This window comes from Diaporthe citri (assembly GCF_014595645.1).
Source record: "Diaporthe citri strain NFHF-8-4 chromosome Unknown scaffold_1, whole genome shotgun sequence".
Taxonomy (NCBI): Eukaryota; Fungi; Ascomycota; class Sordariomycetes; order Diaporthales; family Diaporthaceae; genus Diaporthe; species Diaporthe citri.
Genome location: NW_025064846.1, coordinates 11,146,187 through 11,167,788, shown reverse-complemented (window position 1 = coordinate 11,167,788; position 21,602 = coordinate 11,146,187). Strand labels below are relative to the sequence as shown.

General features: G+C 54.0%; 5 protein-coding genes across 5 annotated transcripts; 2 read left to right on the top strand and 3 right to left on the bottom strand.

Annotated features, from left to right (window-relative positions):
* Positions 1-455: 455 nt before the first annotated feature.
* INS49_002915 (uncharacterized protein) lies at positions 456-4,612 on the bottom strand (the record flags this gene model as incomplete). Its single annotated transcript, XM_043163716.1, has 4 exons — positions 456-1,174; positions 1,238-1,537; positions 2,406-4,152; positions 4,310-4,612. The coding sequence occupies 4 exons, from the start codon at positions 4,610-4,612 to the stop codon at positions 456-458; spliced, it is 3,069 nt and encodes a 1,022-aa protein (XP_043032222.1).
* A 1,696-nt stretch (positions 4,613-6,308) lies between these two features.
* INS49_002914 (uncharacterized protein) lies at positions 6,309-9,356 on the bottom strand (the record flags this gene model as incomplete). The annotated part of the gene is made up of 7 exons (XM_043163715.1): positions 6,309-6,357; positions 6,445-6,938; positions 7,001-8,303; positions 8,363-8,582; positions 8,638-8,896; positions 8,956-9,081; positions 9,141-9,356. 7 exons carry the CDS (start codon positions 9,354-9,356, stop codon positions 6,309-6,311), a joined length of 2,667 nt encoding a protein of 888 aa, XP_043032221.1.
* Positions 9,357-14,514: 5,158 nt separating this feature from the next.
* INS49_002913 (uncharacterized protein) lies at positions 14,515-15,979 on the bottom strand (the record flags this gene model as incomplete). The annotated part of the gene is made up of 2 exons (XM_043163714.1): positions 14,515-15,521; positions 15,598-15,979. 2 exons carry the CDS (start codon positions 15,977-15,979, stop codon positions 14,515-14,517), a joined length of 1,389 nt encoding a protein of 462 aa, XP_043032220.1.
* Positions 15,980-18,146: 2,167 nt separating this feature from the next.
* On the top strand, positions 18,147-18,887 carry INS49_002912 (uncharacterized protein; the record flags this gene model as incomplete). Its single annotated transcript, XM_043163713.1, has 4 exons — positions 18,147-18,499; positions 18,561-18,598; positions 18,692-18,760; positions 18,883-18,887. 4 exons carry the CDS (start codon positions 18,147-18,149, stop codon positions 18,885-18,887), a joined length of 465 nt encoding a protein of 154 aa, XP_043032219.1.
* Positions 18,888-19,482: 595 nt separating this feature from the next.
* Positions 19,483-21,233, top strand: INS49_002911 (uncharacterized protein; the record flags this gene model as incomplete). Its single annotated transcript, XM_043163712.1, has 4 exons — positions 19,483-19,683; positions 19,741-20,375; positions 20,434-20,784; positions 20,837-21,233. The coding sequence occupies 4 exons, from the start codon at positions 19,483-19,485 to the stop codon at positions 21,231-21,233; spliced, it is 1,584 nt and encodes a 527-aa protein (XP_043032218.1).
* Between the last annotated feature and the right edge of the window lie 369 nt (positions 21,234-21,602).

Below are 21,602 nucleotides of genomic sequence, written 5' to 3'. Positions count from 1 at the left end.
TTATCTAAGTTGAGTCCATGCTTGGCAGTTCCGTACAAGATCACCCTGACGTATGCTATCCTACGGCGGAGTGAGTGCTGGATATTTCCTGCCCAAGCGTCTGGAGCCTCTGTGAGCTATAATTGTACAGCCTATCGATACACCGCTCAAGAATGCACAAAAGCGATGCCCTTGGAGCGTCACACAAGCCCGCAGGCAAAGGCACAAGGTCGTGATGGAGTGGTAGTATGAACTCTGTAATCGAAGAGGGAGATGATTATAGAAGCCCTCTCTAAAAGCTGCCGATGACATCGCCGTGAACGGCCTCTAATGCAGCACCCACGGCCTGTACCAAGAAAGAAAGAGCAGCAGACGACGCCGTAACGTGCACACACACACCGAGATCAGATGCCCACCCCAGCTAGCCTGAGAGCTCCCGACCAGCTCACACGTGCTCTCTCTCTGTCTTCCTCTTTCTACCTGTCGTGCTTCCTCTTCTCGTGCCTGAGCCTCTTCTGCAGCTTCTTGTACTTCTTCTTCTTCATCTTGAGCTTCCTCTGCCTCTTGACGCTGATGGCCTCGTAGCGCATCTGCCGCTGCGCCATGCGCTCCAGGAACGTCCGCGGCTCTGGGGCCGCCTTCGAGCCCTGCTGCTGCTGCGGCTCCTCGATGAGCTCCGGGCTGTGCGCCAGGATCTTGACGTCGCCGTGTGCATCCGTCGACTCCTCGATCGTGAAGACGGCCCTGTACACCCGCGTCTGCATCTGCTGGTCCGCGTCCGCCGCGGCGAGGGCAGCGTCCGACCCGGCCTTCCCTGCAGCAGCCTCGGTTGTGCTGGTCGCGGAGTGCGGTTGCGGTAGAGGTGGAGGGCGGAAGGGCAAGAAGTTGCCGGACATCGAGTTTATTTGCACGGAGACGGCTGCCTCGGCGCCCTCTCCTTGCATCATGTCGAGCTTCTGGATTCCGGCCTCAGTCTCGTGGGGGGTGTTGGCGTCGCTCTCGACGGAAAGGCTTGCCATGGGCTGTTCGAGGCCTTGAACGGTGCGCGAGATGGTGGACATGACCTCGGAGGGCTTCGCCGCTCTCGCGCGCTGTGTGAATATCGCTGCGAAGGCATCGTCGGTTACGATTCGGGGTAGGCTGTGTGTCACCGAGATAGGCCTGTGGAGAGAGAAGAACGAGGATAGGGCGAGGGCTGCGTGGCACAGGTTAGCATAGTGCACATGATAGCGATTGCCGGTGATTTAGCTGCGCATACATTCGTTGGGTATACTTTGCGTGCTAGGGACCCTTGGGAGCTGTTGTTCCTCCGAGCTCTCCTTCGCTTTCCGTTTCCTCTTATCACCGGAAGATTTTGCCCCGGCGGTCTTGGATACGGTAGATGGCTGGACGGACTGGTTGACGGGCAAGTCTCCCGAGTCGTTGTCTCGCGATGGTTTCGATGACGAGTAGCGTCTCTGTTGGAGAGGTCTGCATGTCAGGGTGATGTTGGCGACGGTCGCTCGTGGGATAGCTGAGCCGATGGATGACAGAATCGGCGAGTGTGGCGCCGTTGCGGCTACGCGCCGCACCGAGCCAGGCAACATGGCGCCTCTGGAGGATGGGATCGTTTCGAGGTAGGGGAGAGGTTCGCCGAGACCACCAGAGAGGATATGCGAGAGGAGGTGACGGGTCACGATGCGGGCAGAGGAGTGCTAGCCCGCTTGCCCGATGTTTGGTCACAGGTCGAAGTTGGAAGGGGGAGGATCGCCTCATCCGGGCAACCTTGAAAGCCTTGCCCCATTCAAAGGCTTGGCAAGCTGTCTGGTGGCCCGCTTATCGGCGACAGATAAGGGGCGGCCCCAAAAAGAAGGGTTTGAGCGGGCCAGGTGGGGGGGGGGAATCCGAGGGGGGTGGTTCAACGCGATCAACAATGAATATTGTTTCGTGTTCAATGTGTTGGCACCACTGTCTAACATGCTTTATTGGGAACATATGCATTCTCTTTCTCTTGTTAAATATCATTTCAAACAGGAAAGGATGCGTGCGGCGTCTTCTTTCCTCTAAATTTAGACCGGTCTCCTATTTGGGTCCACCGTTTGCTCCCTAGACCGCCCAAACGGCCCATACTATGCCGTGAAGCGGTGCTCAGCTCAACACTCCATGGGCCGGACCCAATGACCTCCGCTTGATCATGATATAGGGGGCAATTACACATGGATTTCGCTCATATGCAATAATAATCACAGCTGGTTTATACACTGAATTGTGAGACGGGTATACATCTCCCAGGCCCATTAATAAGAACAACAACTCCTAATCCCATCATCCCTTATAAGCCAACCACAGCCAGAACCCCCCAACCATCCACAATACTCTCCACGCCGTGGTCCATAATTCCCTCCACGCTATCACCAGCGTGTTCCTGCTACCCCTCCTCCTCGAACTCGTCGCCTTCCAGCGTGACTTGCCCGCGTCGTAGTAGTACTCGTCGTCCTCGCCAATGTCGATCTCTATCTTCGGCCCGTGGCCCCAGCCGCCCCAACGGCCCCCGTTCTTCTCCCTGTTGGAGCTGTGCCTCGCGAGGCCCTTGGCGTTTCCGCCCCCGCCCGGCGTCCGCTTCGGCGATGCGTTGCGGGCCTGCGCCACGAGGCCGTTCGCCCTGACTCCGGGCGTGAAGGACGCGCTCCTATCGCGCGTCGCGGACCGGTGCGGCGCGGCCGAGTTGAACGACGACGCAGAGGACCCATTCCGGTACCCGGAGTACCCGGACTGGGCCTGCTCCGGATCGTGGTCGTCCAGCTTCGCCTTGAACATGGGCAGCGCGGACCGGGACTTGCTTCCTGGCGCGCTCGGGTCGAGCGCAAATGGCTGTAGGTTCAGAATGGGCACGAGAAACGCCCGTATGGTCAGTGCTACGGCGCAGACGAAAGCGAAGCCGCCGTATCGCGCGTAGGTAGACAGCTGGCTGGGCAGCAGGCACAGATGCGTCTGCAGCGTGTGCTCCTGGTCACCTGAGAGTGGCTTCCCTTCCGCATCGATGGGGTTGTACATGCTGACCATGACAAAACCCGGCGTTGGGACGCCCATGGCCATGCTCGTGCTCTTGACTGTGATCTCCTTCACATTCGCCTGATTGTCCGCATGCCTCAACTCGCAGTAGTCGTGGTCATCGCCGGAAAACGCGTGAATAATGTTGCCGATCTTGTTGACCACGTCTATCGAGTCGCCTTCGTTAAGCACATTCTGGTACTGGTAGCCCCTAGAGACTGAAATCGCATTCCTATCGTCTCTGGCCCCTGGGTCCGCTGGGTTCGCTGGCGGCCAGTGTTCTCGCATAGGTCCACACTGCGTCCCTGGCGGCCGGTATAGCGGCACATGCGAAAGCAGTATCGTTGGCAGTTCCGCCTTGCCCTCGCCTGGATTCAGCGTCGGGATGTGGTTGAATTCTGCCGAAAGCGCGTCTTCGATCTTGTGCTCCTGTGGCACTTCCCCAACCTCTCCGCGAAGTCGTCGTAGCTCTCGCTCAACTGCTTTCCGTTTCGATAGTTGCGCCTTGTTCAGGAAATCCTCTGTTGGCTTGTAGATGCTGCTCAGATCGCCTTGGTTCCTGTCGTCCGAGGAGCGGGCGCTCAGGGAAACCGCGTCTATCGACACAAAGGTGTGGTTCGCGATGACGTCCACCCTGTTCACGTCCCCGAAATACGCCTCGAAGCGATTTCTCACAGGGACCTTGACCTCGGAGCCAAACCCGAGATCATGGTTGCCAGGTAGACTGGCAATCAGCCTTCTCCCTCTTTGGCCTCGCCCTGCTTCTTTTCCGCCGAGATCCCAAGGGTTGACGAACAGCCCAATGAACCTCGCATATTCCTTCAACCAGAAGTCTTCTCCGTACTTTTTCTTCCACTTTTTCGCGTAGCCTACTTCCCCCTTGGGTCGGTGGTTCCAGCTTGGGTCTTGGGAATCGCCGTGGAATGTCCGCCACTCTCTGCCTCCGTCGAACAGGTCGCCCAGAAAGAAGACCGTGTCAGGGTGTAGCTGCTCTTGCAGCTGGCGGTACGACCGGCGCATGTAGTTGTCGGTGACGGTGACAGTCAACGAACTGATCGGCCAAGGTCGCCCGGGGTAAGAGTGCGGATCGATCAGTTGGGGGTCGGCGACGAAGATCAGGTGGTGAGGCGTGGCATCTGACGGCTACAGAGACGGTACGTGTTGGTCAGCTTCCGGTGTCTGTGTAATACGGCGCCCCAGAGGAGTAGGGCAGGGACATCATTACCCATTTCTCCCAATTACTCCAGTGACAGCTCTCGACCTTTGTGTGGAATATCCATCGCTCTCCCCAAAGTAATACCACGGCCCATATCATGACCATGAGGTGTGGGAAACTGGAAAGGCGACGGAATGTTAGATTCCTGCGCAGCTGGTGGGCCACGTCGAGCAGGAAGGCCAGCGTCGCCCTCTTCCCCCTCGCATTCCAAAACCGATGCAGCGACTGCGCCTGGCGCCTGAGGAAGCGCATGAAGTCGCCTACGGGGTCCTGGTCGTGGTCCCCGAAGTGAGCATAGTTCTGGCGAAGGTTGGACGGGGCGTGGGGAGCATAGCCGGACGAGGAGGAGGAAGGGCCGCCATTGCCGCTGCCGGTGTAGCTAGCCATGACACGGCTAGCATAGGAGGCAGGGGGAATGTGGCAGGTCAGGTCGATGTTGGGATGGATATCCGGGCGGAGGGTAGTCGGAACACCGGGTGCGTGTGTGCTATGGAGGCGGTGGTGGTGGCCTTTGTCTGACAGCCATGCCTCGAATCCAGCCTGCCCAGGTTTAGGAACGGAACCATGTAAAAGCGACAGACAGTAGGACAAGCCCGATGACGACCCCTGACCCGCAGTTCTGATGAGCTGCGTGGCGGGGGGACCGGGGACTTAAAAGACGAGGACTGCGGTGTCAAGAGAAGGTTTCAGGAACAAGCAGATGGTCGTGTGGTTTGCTAAGGAATGCAGGAGAGCTGCATGCAGACAACTGGCTAAACCATGTCTCATTGACTTTCGGGCGAGCTACAGGGCCACGGACTAGAGACTACCGTAGCGCGGCGGGAGCTTCAGCTTCGCCAAACCATTTTAAGTTAGATGAGCTGATCTCGACTCGGAGCCGAGGCTCCCTCCTCACAGCACTGTACAGTGAGTGTGTGCGTGCTGCACAGCCAGACAGCACAGCAGCCAGGGCACATTTGCAGATCTTGGCAATCAACCGCAGCTCGTTCGGCTCGAAATTGCCCTCTTTCAATTACGCACTACACATTCCTAGTCGATGAAATGGCATAATAAGAAATAATCTCGTTGGCAATACAACACAGGGTACAGCTCGAGAAACCATTGAAGTCAAACGGCAAACCTCCGACGCGTGGCATATGCACCCCAGCTTTGTCTGAGGCATGTCATCCCCGCCCCGAGCAACGGTCCGTTGACAAAGTTCCCCGAAATGAACAACACGGCAACCTTGGCTTTTCTCGCAAGGCAGCCAATATCTGCTACTGAATGGAGGATTTGGACGGTCAGCAGACCAGCAATGGTCACATTGGCATGTTTCTTATACTTCGTCGGCAGCCACGAGCAGGTCACAGCGGACAAGGGACCACCTGCCGGTCCGGGCCAAGCAAAGTGGCACCCTGTCTGGAAAATCACTTTGCCCTTCTTGGACCTGGTCTTCCAACACGATCTGGACCACACGGTACTCGGCACACAGCGGATTGGGCAGACACGAAGCCACAGCCAACCAACGCGCTCATGTTTTATCGCGACAGCTTTGAGTACTGACTTGCTTGCATATTGTCACTCCAACGACACGAGTACTCGATTGTGTTTACCGCTATATCCGGCCTCGAGTAATCCAGTCTCGAGATCTCATCTCACTGAGAACGTCGCTCAGTTGTCCTTTCCAGCACACATTGCCCCTTCCCCCCTCCCCCCAGGACAACAGCATACCTAGGTAAGCAACAGCCAAAGCTCTTTTCCTCCTCAACCTTCGGCCGCCCAGTCCACACAAACAGCCCTGAGATGGGTCCATATATTTACAGTGGGGGAAATAAGATGAAACCAAAAATAAAAAAATAAGACAGCCAAGAGCAAATGGCCCTCAAGTAGAGAGGGGCCAAGATCTCTTGGTCGTAGTATATTTCCCGGGATTCCGAACCCTCCTGCACATGCATCGAAAATGCCATCGTTCCCTTTGTATCGCCATGAACCCGAGGCGTATATCCGTTCCTTAAGAGGTGTGGTAAGGAGTGTATTGAAGAGTATTGCGAGCTAATCATGGCAATTTAGGTAGGTGCCTGGTCCGGGTTTGGATAGAAACCTCCTAAAAGACCCAGGTGAAGGACTCCTTGACTTCGAACGATATTTTCCGTCTGCAGGAGAAACAGTGTCAGCAGATATCTATATCATCGCTAGAGAATAAACACCATGCAACGTCCAAAAGGGAAGAGAAAACCAACCTGATATCAGCCGACGACGCCCCGATGAGGACCTCAAACCTCCCCTCCTCAGCGATCCACGCCCGCAGCGAGGTATCATAGTACCCGACGGCGTACTTGTCGATCCTGATCCGGAGGTGCCTGGTCTGGTCCCTCTCGAGGAAGACCTTCTCGAACGAGACGAGCTCCTTCTCGGGCCGCGGCAGCCTCGACTTCTCGTCGCGCACGTAGACCTGCACCGTCTCGAACCCGTCCGCCTCGCCGATGTTGCTCACCGCCACCAGCAGCTCGAGCGCCGGGCCGTCCTCGGAGAGCACCCTTGCGCTCAGCGAGGGCCGCCCGTACTCGAACGTCGTGTACGAGAGGCCGTGGCCGAAGGGGAACAGCGGCGCGATGTTGGCGCGCTCGTAGTGCCGGTACCCGATGTACAATCCCTCACCGTAGACGACGCCAAGGTTCTCGCCGGGCCAGTTGTGGTACGCTGGTGTGTCTGTGAGTGCCTTGGGGAAGGTGCACTGCGCGAGACGGTCAGTAAAAGCTACTCCCAGACGGCATTCAAAGATGAGCCAGCACTCACCGGGAGCTTCCCACTGGGGTTCTTGAAGCCGAACAGGACGTCGGCCAGCGCATTGCCAGCCTCTTGGCCCTGGTACCACGCCTGGATGATCGCAGGCACCTCATCAACCCACGGCATCGTCACCGGCGACCCGGACTGGTTCACAACAACGGTTTTCGGGTTGGCCTTGACGACAGCCTGCACCAGGCGGTCCTGGCTGCCGTCCGACGGCAGGTCCATCGTCTGCCTGTCGTAGCCCTCGGACTCCCACTCCGCATCAAGACCGACAATCACAACAGCGACGTCGGCCTGTCTCGCCGCCTCGATGGCCTCCTGGAGGTAGTCGACCTTGTCCTCCTGCTTGAAGCCGATGCGGCAGCCCCCGTACTTGTGCGTCATGTTGAACTGCTTCTGCTTCGAGATCGGCCGCAGCTCGTTCGTCATCTCCACCTTGAGCTCCACGGCCTTGCCGGCCTCCATGTCCACCTCTACGAGATAGTCCACCGAGCCGTCGAACATGGCCTCCCCCTCCTCCGTCCAGTCCCAAAGGTCCAGAGCGAGCTTTCCGTCGAGGTACAGCTTTCCCGGCCCGACGCTCATGAAGCTGATGGTGTGCCTCCCTGATATTGTCGGTACCAAGGACGTCCTCGCGATTGCCGACCAGTCCGGGCCGACCTGTGAGAGCGGCGCCGAATCCCATAGGAAGAGATCCGTGTTCGTCCTTCTCTGCTGTACGACTGGTGTCCCCTTGAACTTGTCTCCTGCAAACCAATCAATTGTGACTCCCTGCTTCCCGTCCTGCGTTTTACAATATGGCGATGCGACAGGAAGCCACTTGTTGATGTGGCAGCCCTGGGCATAGATCACCTCCTTCTCTGCGGCGTTCTTGATGCTGTCAAGGGGAAGTGTGTTGTAGTAAGGGTTCAGACTGGCACTCCCCCCACCCCCAGCGATTGCGCGGTTGGCATTGGGGCCGATCACAGCCAGCTTCGCAGTTTTCGGGTTGATGGGGAGGATGCCGCCCTCGTTCTTGAGCAGCGTCAGACCTTGGGTTCCGGCCTCCCTGATCAGCGCCCGCGTCTCCGGCCGGTTGTCTTGCCTCTCCGGCTCCTCGGTATATGCTTCACCACCCGTGACTCGGTGGACCAGGGTCAGCGCGTTCTCAGCCGCTTGGTCGATGTCCGCCTGTGAGATTTTACCCTTTTTGAGCGCGTCTAGGACTTTTTCAAATCTCCATTTTGTGGAAAAGGGGAATTCAATGTCACATCCTGCCACGATTGACTCCTCAGTTGAGTTTATGCCGCCCCAGTCTGAAATCACTGTGCTGTGGGCGAGGTTAGGTCTGATCCTGCTCCGATGATGCTAAAAAAGAAGAAAACTTACCCATCGTATCCCCACTCGCCGCGTAAGATGTCTTTCAGAGTGAGCGTATTCATGTCCGCGTGAACACCATTTACGAGGTTGTAGGAGGACATGATAGCCCACGGGTTTGCCTCCCGCACGGCAATTTCGAATGGCTTGAGATATAGCTCTCGTAACGGCCGCTCCTGAACAATAGAGTTTATGGTCAATCGGTGAGTCTCCTGTTCATTTCCGACAAAGTCTGCTCCACGCGTCAGCAGTATTCCACATGAAATCCGATGTCCGGCGCTACGAACGCTTGATAGTGGCAGCAACGCCTTTCTGTTGCAAGCCCTGGATGTACTGCGCCGCGAGCTTCCCCGTGAGAAGCGGATCTTCCGAAAAGGACTCGAAATTCCTGCCTCCCAGAGGATGGCGGTGCATGCAAACAGTGGGCGCGAGCAGGATATGGGCGGACCTCGCCTTGACCTCGTCCGCGAGGTGCTGGCCGACCTCGTAAAGCAAGTCCTGGTTCCATGTTGCGGCTAGTGACACGCCACATGGAAATAGAGCCGCCTGAACATCACTCAGCATGTTTCCATCGATCTCCTGAGACTTTCAGGGGTGGAGCTCACCTTTGTGCCGCCGACGAAGATCCCTCCACGGGCACCATTTGGTCCATCACTCGTCTTTGCTGCCGGGATCCCTTTCGAGGTGATGGCTTTCGTCCTCCAGAAGTCCGCAGCGGTGAGGAGTGAGACCTGGCAGACATCAGCGACGCTCGTTGAATAATTCCCTGAGGCAACCATCCTATACTCACCTTCTCTTCTTGAGTGAGCTGAGACAGCTTCTTCTTGGCCCACAGTCTCTCACTCGAGAGATGGCTCCGGTGCTGCTGGACAGGGCTCTCTGGTGGCGTGACCTCCGTATCGGGAGTGGAGACTGTTCCGGCGCTTCCCATGCCCAAGTGGGAAGTGTCAGCGTCCACGTCGCTGTCTAGGGCCATCTCCCTCGCAACTTCTGCTATGATGGCCATCTTGGCTGGCACCTTTCTGGATCACTGTAATGGCGAGATGCCTTGACTGAAGTGTGAATATTTGAAGTCAGACCGAGGATCCAAACACATGCTCAAAGGTATGGCTTCCAGGTCGAAAACAGGGAACGAGCGTGGGTGTCTTCTCAACAGCAACCAAGAGATAAGGAGGATCAAAGACCAATGACCAATGCTTTATCACTCGGACGAGGCTGGTGACGTTCTGTTGGCTGCGATTGGCACCAACACACCCACCCGGGGGCAAGTCACGGGGATGGCTTGATATCTATATAAGCCGTACGCGATGGATCAGCAGGACCGGAGCATAGCTGCTCCACCCCTGCCGAGATTTAGCCGCCCCAAATGAATTATTCGGAAAAACCATCGAGTGAGAGTTCAAGTGCCATAAAGATCCGTCCTTGGCACTGAAGCCCGTTTCATACCCTGGATGGGTCGTATCTGGGGGCTCATAAGCCTGGGGTTCATCAACATGAAATATGATGGATAATAATGAGGAGAAGCATGTTCGTGATGTGGTTGTTTGTCCGCAGGACACGTCCGCCCGATGCTCATGTGGATCGACACCATTGATTGAGCCAAGAGAGCTAGGAGGAGGGATACTGGAGGACGGTGGGCGTTGGGAGTAGGGATGGACCCTGTGGGCGCTGTTGGAGTGCATTTGATTCCGTCACTTGACTGCTGGTGCTTTAGAGATCCAATCTATTGCGGCTCGCAATGGGGCATAGTCAGATCGGTAGGGACGGACCGTGTGAGCGGTGGTATTGTACGGGGTCATAGTACGGATGATGGGACCCTTGCCCGGGTCCCATATCCAAGAACTGGCCGTTCTCGCCTGCACACAGGGCCGGCAGGATGCTGACATTGAATCCACGGCAGAGGCATGAGCGACCTAACTCAACAATGCCTGCTCAAGCTGCGAGAAGTCCTCTTGGAAGCTGCGTTGGTTGTTGAATAGCTCGGTCTCAAGCTGCCGAGGCTGACGCTCAAAGAGGCCATGTCGCGTGTCGGGAGCGGAACTCGAGAGCTCGGAAGGGAACTCTTCTCGAAGCTTGTGCAGCTCGCGGGGCATGCAAAGGGAACGCCACTCGGGGCATTTCCTGCTTCCTCTCCAATGGATGCAGTGCAGGGGGCAGGGGAAGCAATCCTTGGCCTGCGGTGTGGAGGCAGATGGGAGGTGGGAGGTGGCAAGGTGTGGCAGACCCGACCGACGTTCCTGGATGCAGGCCACGGTCTCTTCGGGATTGACGGACAGAGACAGAGGGCTGGGAATGGGGATCCTTGTCCATGAGCCGGTTTGTAGTCCCGGCGGCTCTCACCTGCCGCCGCCGACGATCCACACAAAGCTGTCCGGTAAGCCATCATAATATCATAGTACCAGAATACCGGAGTACATAAGCAGTGCGACGCCCAGACTTGTTACATACTTGAATGCTGCTTTTCCTGTTGCGACGCTCTCAGCTGTTGCTAGCTTGCTCAGGGCCTCAGGGCCGTCTGCCCTCGTTCCGGCACCGAGTCCGTCTCGAAGCCGGGCAGGTTGCTGCAGCATTTGTCGATGATCTGGAAGATTGTTCTCGCGCTTCTCAACCGAGGCGCATCGAAGTCACAAGCATAGGTCGAAGTTAGCCGGGACTTGCCGTTCGGCCGTCGAGAGATGCATGGTCCATCCCTTCCCATGTCGATGCCGATGAAGTTTAAATGCCGTACTGTGTCTCTTCGTGCAAGACAGAAATGTCCATCAGTGTCTGCGCGAGCCCCCGCCCGCTGGGGTGAGATATCAAGTGGGGGTCTGCCGTGCGGCAATCCGGCCCGAGACTCCTCCCCTCGGGACCCAGTGAGCCTCATTGGATTGGCTCCTCGGAAGCTCGATCACGACAATTCAACGACGTAAGCCCGACCGCCCCGGAGCCGCTGTCAACACCGCACTCCTCGCGATGCAGGTGCGTGAATCATCATGCAGTACAATCCTGTTGTGGTTTGTAATAATCCAGCAGGCGCCGACATACCTGTTGTGCGGAAGGGGGGCACGAGATGCAACCTCGCACGTCTTGTCCCTGCGGGTGCTTCACCAAAGAAGGCATTCAGTGTCACTGGGCGGGTCTTCCATTTCAGGCATGGCCTGGACCTTGGATCAAGCCCCTCTGACATGTGAGTCTGTTCCAACTGGCATACCTGCTGTCAGGTGTTGCTTATCAGTGTCATCCCTCAGAGGCAATCCCTAACAAGGTGGGAAAGCCTGTCCTCAGGCACTGTCTGTGCGAATCCCGAGCAAGCGGTTTCGAGAATTTGGTTCAGTTCACGTTGGACACTTTTGTTTCCATCAATCATGATTTAGCCGTACCACTGTATTTGATCCCATGTGGTCAGTAGGGCTGTTCACGAAACAAGACTAAACGTTGAAAGAGGCTTAAAACGAGCCGCGGCGCCACACGTCAGCGCCTTGTGTTCTAGAACCGGCGCCAGATAGGAGTGTCAGCGTCCGCCCCAAACGAGTCGAACCATGGGTTGCCAATCGTGCTAGACTGGCCAATACTCGCCATCTTAATCCAGCCAGAAGATGGTGAGCTTTCCGTAGCTCTCATGGTGTTGTTTCGCCCATTCGATCTTTGGGGCGAACTCAATCTCCCAGGACAGTGGATATCGTACAAATGCCATGAAGTTTCACAAGCATCGCTTGCGAGCACTGTCAAGCAGCCAGGGGCGTCACGGGAGGACGGCATAAGAGCCGTCGGGTAACTTCCCTGCAGTTCCAAGAAGCCCTCGAAAGATGTTGGCAGGTGTATTTTCTTATGTATCTTTTTTCCCCTCTGCATGGCATCCCGGAGTGTTATGCGGTGAAACGGTGACATTGGCTTTGTCATTGCGTACGCGATTGTGGACAAATCGGAGATATTGTCGGCTGTTGGAACGTTCGCAGCGCATGTCTGACTAGACAGAAGGCAGCAGGCGCCGGTTGTTCCGACCCAGAGACTCTCGTATCCAGGTGGGTGCATGGGGACAGTGCGACCTTCCATAAAGCAAGGAGAACACCAGCCTGGGGACATGAAATCAATGTCGCTGGATCTGGATCTGGATCTGGCGCCTTGCAGCTTGGGTTCCAAGCTCTTGCGTCAGATGCTGCCCCAAGCGCGCTCAACGCCAGCATTCTCTGCCTGCAGTTGGACCGCCAACATGTCACTGGCTTCCGTAATAACTGCGCGGCAGATTTCTCTGCCTCAAATTTTCATGCTTAGCCAAGATATGTCAGAGGCACAGGTTGCGTCGCCAACCGTCGCTTCCGCTGCGGAATCTGATGCATGGGTCCGTCCATCAGCGGCCGCTTCGAGGTTCTGCACTCGGTAGAACGGCCCTTCGGTACATCTGTAAACACAGAATGCACCCACGAATGTTGGCTCCGTCAAGCGCTGTCTCAGTCCCGGCTCGGGAAGCCCGGTGGACGAGACTTCGCGGGCAACATTGTCCTCGAGCGGTCAAGCCCGCCTCCGGTGACATCGGTGCCGTATTTCGGGATGGCCGGTCTCTCCGGTGCTACCGCTTGTAACTCTAAAAGAGAAATAAGCTCTTTTTGACTTGGTAGTATTGTGTGTCCAGGTTAATAATATGTGATCCTTATAAGGAGCTCCTGCACGCAGCCCTGCACGATATCACCCACCGTCGCCTTTTCGAGGCTTTTAGAACCGATCTGAAGGGAACTCGAGGTACGGCAATCAAGATGCTGCCAAGGATTTCCCGGAAGCCTGGTCCGACAAGCAACGTCGCGCTGGCCAAGGGGGCAGGCTTCGCATATGCACGCGGCTCTGCATGTCTGTGTTGGACGAGCCTCACCCAACACCGGCCATACAGCCCCCACTTTGATCCGATCGAACCCGGTAGAAGAGACGCGGGCTGCGCCCTGACTGGCATTGTGTCCGTGCTGTGAGGCTGCCATCGAGAGCTTTAGAGGTTAGGCCCAAGGCCAACACGAAGTCCAAGAGTATTGTCGAGGCGCAAGAGGAACAGGATTGTGTACGTTTTGGCTCGACTACCCGGAAGATCGCGCCGACACTCACTGGCATATCGCTCCTGTCGCCCGTGTCGCTTCTCGTGGAGCCTATCTCAATTGAACATGAGGCCAAGGTCTGTATTTTCTCAAAGGAGGCCATTGTTTGGGCATTTGTCCGATTGGCCACCTGTGTCGCGCATAATCATGTTGCCGTGCCCTCGAGTTATGATATGCATCTGTCAAATACGGCGGATTCTCAACTGAACCTGATGGGAGGGCTCCCCTTCAGCTTTCTCTTTGGCGGAAGAGTGATATTAGTCGAGACAAAAGATTCAGCCAGCATCGGGTGGATGATGTATTCGAGCTGCTCAAATTGAGACACCAACACATGGCCCAGCTGTATCATGTTGTCAACTGGTTGAGGCGTAAATCTGGATCCATGTGCTCTTTCGTAGAGAATGGATATTCGCACCCGTAGAAACGGATAGCGCACGTGGGTCTGCTCGTCTAATTAAGCAGTGAGTCGATGTACCCACTCAAGCACCGTCCCCGGCCGACCGTTCGTTTCCCCGTTGTCCTGGCAATAATGTCTTGGTCCAAGGATTGTTTATAGCTTACACTTAGTAAAAGTTCCTTGACATTACTCCTCCAGCAGAACTATAGACTATAGCAAAAGAAATAGGACCTAAAACGACAAACAATCTGTAAAAATTCACATTGATGGACTTGCGCGTTATTGATTCGTTGTATATATGCGGCATCGATCGCGTGCTAGTTCCTACTTATCGCCACTTTTCTTGACGGGGAAGTCTTTGAATTTGAGCGTCTCCGCAGTACCCATATGGAGGTGATGCGACTAGGACTCAGGGTTCCAGGCAGTCAAGCCACCAGCTGGTTGTGGCGGAGACTTGTGCTTGTGCACGCGGACGTGCATACATGAAACAACACAGAACCTGGAAGGCACTCTATGCATGAGTTGTGAGCGGAGTGACTTTTGCTGATGCAAGAATAGCATAGCGATAGCTTCCGCTGATTTGACATCGCATTCTGCGAATTCGGACTCCCCCATCCTTGAAAGAAAAGCTCGAACGCATGTGAAACCCTTCTAAGAATGTGATGTTCAAGTCTTCTCTCCCTGCTATGCCATGTAATAGGTGCGCCTCACTTCTTCTGGTGGACGAAAAGCAAACCAGACTGCCCAGAAAGATTCGCAACTGAACCCGAGCCAACGAGCTGCCTGCGTGCCATGTCCAACCATGGCACCACGGCAGCTCTTATTTGTTCATGCTCGCCGGAGGGTGTTGAAGTAACGGCCAAGATATGCTCGTACAAGTTGACGGCGACGGAAGCTCGATTGGCACGCAGGTATGCTTCAGCAAGGACCACCTGAGTTGCAAGAAGGTGTCGATCTGACGTGTCAAAGGTCGAGATTTTCACCGTCACGACATCCTCTAGTACTTTAATGGCCTCTGATATCTGGCCATCTGCCAAGTGCGCCCTGCCAAGTTCATGTTGGTATGTAAGGCGGCGAATATCTGACTTTTCAAGGGCGACCAATTCCTCCCCTACCAGATGCTTCAATATCCTGATTGAATCTGTTGTTTGCCCGTTTTGTGTATAAGCAACTGAGAGCTTGTACTTTGAGTGAATGCAGTCCAGATGATTCGGGCCAAGAATGTTTTCACGGGTTTCCACGACACTCTCAAGGATCTTGATCGCTTCTACGATGCGGCCCTGCCCAAGAAAAGCTTCAGCACGCTGCGATTCGAGTTGGCTCTGATCCACTTGCGAAAGAAGCTGCTCTTGTAAGGTGGCGGCCGAAGTAGCGGGGGTTGCTTCTTCAATAGAAACTGTTGAAGAACTGTCCGGTTGGATTATTCGAAGACCTCTGAGAGGCAAGCGTACGGTGTTGTTGTCTGAGAAGATAACGGATCTCTCCGTCTGTCTAACGTGCTCATTGGTCGTTCCAATATGGGCTGGCGGGCGCGGGAATGCTGAGATGGCCAGAGAGACCACATGAGCGCTTAGGGCATTTTGTATTTCCGTGATTGCTGTGTGCATTGGCACCATATATGCGTGGTCATCGCCGTTTATTGCGATTATGTATCCGTATACACACCCATCTCCGAGTACCCAGGCACCAGAGTCGCCTTTCATAAGTACTGCACCTATTTGGAGATCAGTAACTGGCTAACCATATCCTGAGTGATTCACAATGGCCTGGGTAAATTGGAAGTAAATTACCTTTGTCCATGACGATCGTTCTCACTTGAATAAAACCCTGGTCTGCGTTGAGCATTATCCCGCTCGAGGAGGATGACAGAGTGCCAGCCAAATCGCCCCTTAAGGTTCTGATGGCTACCGCAGTGCCCTCTCTAGGAAATTCCGACTCCTTGGCTGTGGTGAAGCTGGTCGTGTCGTGGTCGAAACCTAGCTTAGTTGCATCGAATAGCGCCCAATCGTACAATGGGAGTGCTCCCGGATTCTTTGGATGAACCATGCTTCCGATAATCGGAGAGTTACCAATGATTCTGTTGTGTTGCTCCATGGAATCTTGACCCAGCTGCTCTAGGAGGTGCGCAGCAATGAGGCCGACTTGTCGCGGAGGCTGGTTGGGGGCCTCCATGCGTAGGAGGCCACCACAGGTGCCGCGTACATATTGCGAACCGTCTTTCTTAATGAGACGTATACCCATTCCATGCCTCACCCCTGCAGCGATATTTATCGGGTCGTGTACTACAGACACTGATTGAGGATCAGTTGCGGGTGCTTTCGAGGCATTCAAGGAATGACGTCCTGGGCCACTGTCGCTGTCTTCCGCAGATCTGAGGGAATCGTTGCTATCCGATAGGATATCTGACTCGCTACTGTCCGATTGGGTCTGCGGGCTGTTTCGGACAGTGTCGTTTGGCAAGCCGATCAGTGTTGAAGACCCTTTGCATGCTAGAGCCAACAGCTCAACTGTTGTCCCATCCTCTGGTCTGCACCGGGTTTGCACCGTACCATCCTTGTTAAGGAAATCTTGCATCCTCTTGATGTGTCTAGGAATCACGACCAACACTGCCGGCATTGAACTTGCTCTAGTGACGCCAGCCGACATCAACTCAATGACCGGAAAGGATTGCCGCTTGTTCAACGTCACAGCAAATCGCCCCCGTCGCAGCCTTTTATGCACTCGGTCGAAAATCTCAGGACGTATAACCTGCCAACGGGCTTCGTAAAGCTTTGGAATTATCTTCTGCGTTTGGTCATAAATTTTCATCCCTCCAATGCTGTATTTTGGGGTATCCTCAAGTGGCTGACAGTCAGCGGCCACTGCTGACCCTTCTACAGGCCTAGAAAGTCCCGATGATGCTGCTGTTGTTGAACCAATGATTGAAGAAGAGGCCGTATTCTTTTCATGATTCGGTATGGCTTTCGAGACCTCATCACTTGTGTCTGGCGAGAACGCATTCATATGCGTTGCAGACTTCGTCGGATCAAAGCCATCAGAACCGTAGGTCGCTTCAGAGCGGGGTGAGATGTTCAAACTGGGAGGTGGCGACCCAGTCGAACCGTCGCATCTGCCTTTCCCTTTCGTTGCGTTCTGAGAAGTTTCGAGCTTTTTCAACCCTCCCTCGGTATAGAGAGGGATTGAAACCCGTGCTTCGTGTGATTGATGCGTCTCACTATTTTGCTGCAGCAACTCAGTGATTGAAGCATTCCCGTTGTAACTAGCGTTCGAATCCTTCTTTCTTTCTCCCATGATACCTAGCCCCGCTCTTGCGCCGTAATGTGTAACAAGACAGATCTGCTCAAGATTGGGTCGGCTGTGAAGCCGAGGCAACATAGCATGTGGAATGACATGGAATGGGTGGATGATGTGATGATCAGATGAGAGAACTGCCAGGTTGAAGTGTCAAGAAAATTGGTGATATTTCCGATCACAAAGCGTGGTCTTTCGGTTGCAGACCGTTCACCTGAGATGAAGTCGCAAGCGTAAACTGCCTGACCTCCTTCTGTGTTGGCGCTGCAGAAACGGTAGAGTGGAGCGGCACACCTGCCAGGCGGGGTGATAGGTAGATAATGCTCGGGGCTAGACTCGTCTGCATCTCAACTCGCAGATACGGTGGTTTAATATGCACCTCGTCCTGCAGATGTGGTCGTGCTGACGGAAGCTTTGGGTCTTGTCGCCCCAGCCACACAAGACCCCGGGTTTAAGGAGGCCTCGTTGTGGTTCCACGGGGTTGTGAAATGGGCCTCCCGGTGCGTGGGATGAATTTTTACACTTGAGATCTTCGGTGACACAAAGTGGTCAGCAGCCTCAGTACAGTCAATCGCCGTCCACCTGTACATTCAGAAATTGGTTTCTCCTCCATAGCATCTCGGTCTTGAACACATCATGTAGCAGATGGCCTCGAATACTAAACATGAACATGGCGCCGCTTCGAGAAGAAATCAGCTCTACACCAAACTGTGGGAGCTACACCGATGCGATGGATCTGGCCCAATTTGCCGTTGGAAGCTGGTGGATGAGGGCTTCATGGATGTTTTTCTTGCTCAATTCCAAAAAGCCATAAAAGGCGTTGCAAGCTCAGAAGAAGAAGTACTGGAAGCAGTGGCATGCATCAAAGCAGCCTCTGGAAACGTGAAAAGGGTGTCGCGTACAACCGAGCTCAATCTCCCAAGTCCAGGTATTTCACCTTCCACGCTTCGGCTCACAATACATAGTAAAGGCTGATATTGCAGCTCAAACACTGGTGATTCCAACAGAGAAAGAGCGCTCATTCCAACTTGCGGCCAGTATCGCAACTATGTGTAATTGTATCGGTCAGGACTGGGACGACCTGCATTACGGAGACTCGGCCCTGGGGTCCATGGGACGCTGGCAATGCGATGAGTCTCTTGATGCATTTATCATGGATTCATTTCCAAAAAAGGAGCATGAGGCGCTCCAAATAGGCGGCAGAAAAAGCGAGGCTATTATGCGCAAGCTGACTGCTGTCAACTTGAAGACAATCGGAAATATTGAGATTCAAGGAACGCACGACTTGAGAAACCACCTTCGGCTCAGTGACTGGGAGGGAAAAGTCCGCATCAAAATCTTCCACCATACGAGCTTCCTGAGGCAGCACTTGCTGGCCTCAAAACAGGCGAAGGAACAGAAGTAAGTCCAATCTGAAATTCAATCTACATCAAAGACTGACGACCTTTTGCTGCCACACCAGTGACCCCGACGAGGTCTTTGATGGTTTCATTCTCCCGCGTGAGTTAGCCTTGGAAACGCTCTACACATTGCAGATACTGTTTCCGAACGACAGACAGACGAACAAGCTTATAAAGAAATTGATCTTAACAGAGGGGTTCGATCCAAATGTCGGCAAGCACAACACCAACGGCACAGATGAGAACGGCATAGAGTTAAGAGGTGAGCGAAGAGAAGCGCAGAAGTGGAAATACTGGGGTTCACAGATGCTGGAATTGTACGAAGAGCTCCAGAATGAGAGGCCACACGGGAATTGGGACGTCTGGGTGGAGCGTAACAGCAAGAATAGGCATGTTATGATGGCTACAATCATTGGAGTCTTTATAGCAGTGCTTCTGGGGCTTCTGAGTCTTGGTCTGGCTGGAGTACAGACTTGGATAGCGTACAAAGCTTGGAAGAACCCTGTGGAGAATACAGACAATCCTGTTTCTTAGTCTTCCCATAATTTCCACTCACATAACCCAATCAGAACGAGAGACTCACGTCCATATTCATGGGATGTCCAGTCACCGAGAGCTGCACCATAGTTTGTTGGGCACTTTTCCCTCTACACCAGGGATGGTTCTATCCCGCCTTCACTGGGTTGTGCCAAGGTATCAGAAGAGAATATCATCAATTGTTATGCCCGGCCGTAAGCTGTTTTCCGCATTCAAATCACTTTCATATGTGAGTACATAGTAACTACTTATGAACCTTTTGGTCACCGCTTTAGAGATGTTGAAAGACCTCGAATTTGCTTGATGCACTTGTCTTCTCGCCATGGCTGCTGCTAGGCTTGTACAACGACATTCGAGAACGCTCATACAAACATGAAATATCAATATGGTCAGAAAACAGTCTGCCAAAGGGAACCGAGTCCGTCACGCCCGAGTTCATTCGACACCATGTTTCTCTTTCCTCAGTATTCTCTGTCCAGTGTACTGGAGGCGGCAGTAGCCTTCCTGCACATCTCTCATGCCTATTCTTTAAATCGTACCTTCGAGGAGTCGTGCTCTGCCTTTGCGTCTGAGACGAATATTCCAAATGTGGAAGTCCACTTCAGTCAATGTCTTCCCGTGGGCTACAATCTGTCTATTCCCGACTTCGTAAGTTCACAAGCGACCCATTCTGATTTCGCACACATTACTGACTGAATTTCACAGCCGCAATCATGCATCGAATCCCACGGATCCTCTGCCAACCAAATCATCCGCTCCGAAGTGTGTCGTGTTGCCATGCTAGTTAACACGTCCTCTAGCAGCAGCATGACTCTGGAGGCTTGGCTCCCTTCTAACTGGACCGGCTGCTTCCTAATCGGAGGCAATGGTGGCCTCTCCGGTTGTATTCAATACCCGAACCTGTCATACGGCTCCTCCTCGGGCTTCGCAACCGTCAGCGGAAACAATGGCCACAATGGCTCATCTGCAGCTCCGATATACCAGCAGCCCGATGTGCTGGAAGATTACGTCTACCGTGCGATCTACACCGGAGGAGTTGTTGGGAAGCAGATAGCTGGCGCCTTCTACGGGAACAGTGTTTCCAAGTCTTACTACATGGGCTGCTCCGGCGGAGGCAGACAAGGATTCAAGCTGGCACACTTTTTCCCAGAAATTTTCGGTGGCATTATTGCTGCCGCCCCAGCTATTAACTTCAACAACCTCATCAACTTCGGAGGTTGGCTTAGCACTATAGCCGGCTTCAACACAAGCTCCCCTAATTTCATTAGCGAGCGTCTATGGCAGGTCATTCATGAGGAGGTTATGACCCAGTGCGATGGTTTAGATGGCGCAGTTGACGGGTATGACCCCGGCGATGCCAAAGAACCGGGTACCATTTACTGACCATGGAACAAACAGCATCATCGAGAACACCGATTTCTGTCATCCTCAGTTAGAGCGTTTGATTTGCACAGAACAGTCAGCAAATGCCACCAATTGTCTCAGTGGCGCTCAAGCTGCCAAAGTCCGCGCTCTATACGAGCCTCTTTATGGCAATGACGGCACCCTCCTGTACCCGCGTCTCCAACCTAGTACCGAAACCACAAGCTACAGTACATACTTCTCGGGCGAAATGTCGCTCATCGCCTCAGAATGGTTCAAATACGTCGTCTATAATCCGGATTTCGACCTGGAGACTCTGACTCGCGAGGACTTTGCTGTCGCTGCTTCGCAAGATCCATACAATATCAGCACTTTTGATGCCGACCTGTCAGCCTTCCAGAGCCGCGGTGGGAAGTTCCTGACATTCCATGGGATTGAGGACTACATCATCTCGTCAGAGATCAGCACGCTACTACCGCCGGCTGGCCGAGACCATGTCCATGCCGCCCTCCTCTCTCGACTCCTTCTACCGCTACTTCCGCGTGAGCGGCATGGGCCACTGTTTTCTCGGGAACGGCGCCTATGGCTTGGGAATGTACTCCTTTGGTTCCAACCCAAACGCTTTGGTGCAGGACCCAGACGACAACGTGCTGCCCCGCATTGTGGCATGGGTCGAACGGGGCGAGGCTCCGGAGTACATCCGTGGCACTAGCTTCCAAGGCGGCCTGCCGGGTTCGGAGCCTGGATACAAGCGGAAGCACCGCAAATACCCGAGCAGCAATGTCTATGTTGGCCCAGGCAACTACACTGATGAGGATGCGTGGAGATGCCAGTAGGAAATGGCAATGCTGAGGGGTTTCGGGCACCTGATGGCTACCTTGTTCAACTTCACAAGCGTAGTGGATGCGCCCGGCCAGTCATGAACTAAGCAAGGCTTCTGTTGGTAGGTCTCTCGTACGTATAATAATCATATGGGAAGCAATTATGTATTGGTATTATTTTATCTAAGTTCTAAGAGGCTATATGCCCTAAAGGGGATAATTAAAATAGCCTTTTAAGTAATAAGAGTTATACTTATCAACACTTATAATTTTTCTCTTTTTTTAATAAGTATATATAATCCTTATTATAATTAGCCTTAAAATTATAATTTATTATATATTAAGTATATATAATCTTTATTATAAGAAAGTATTGCTAAAAAG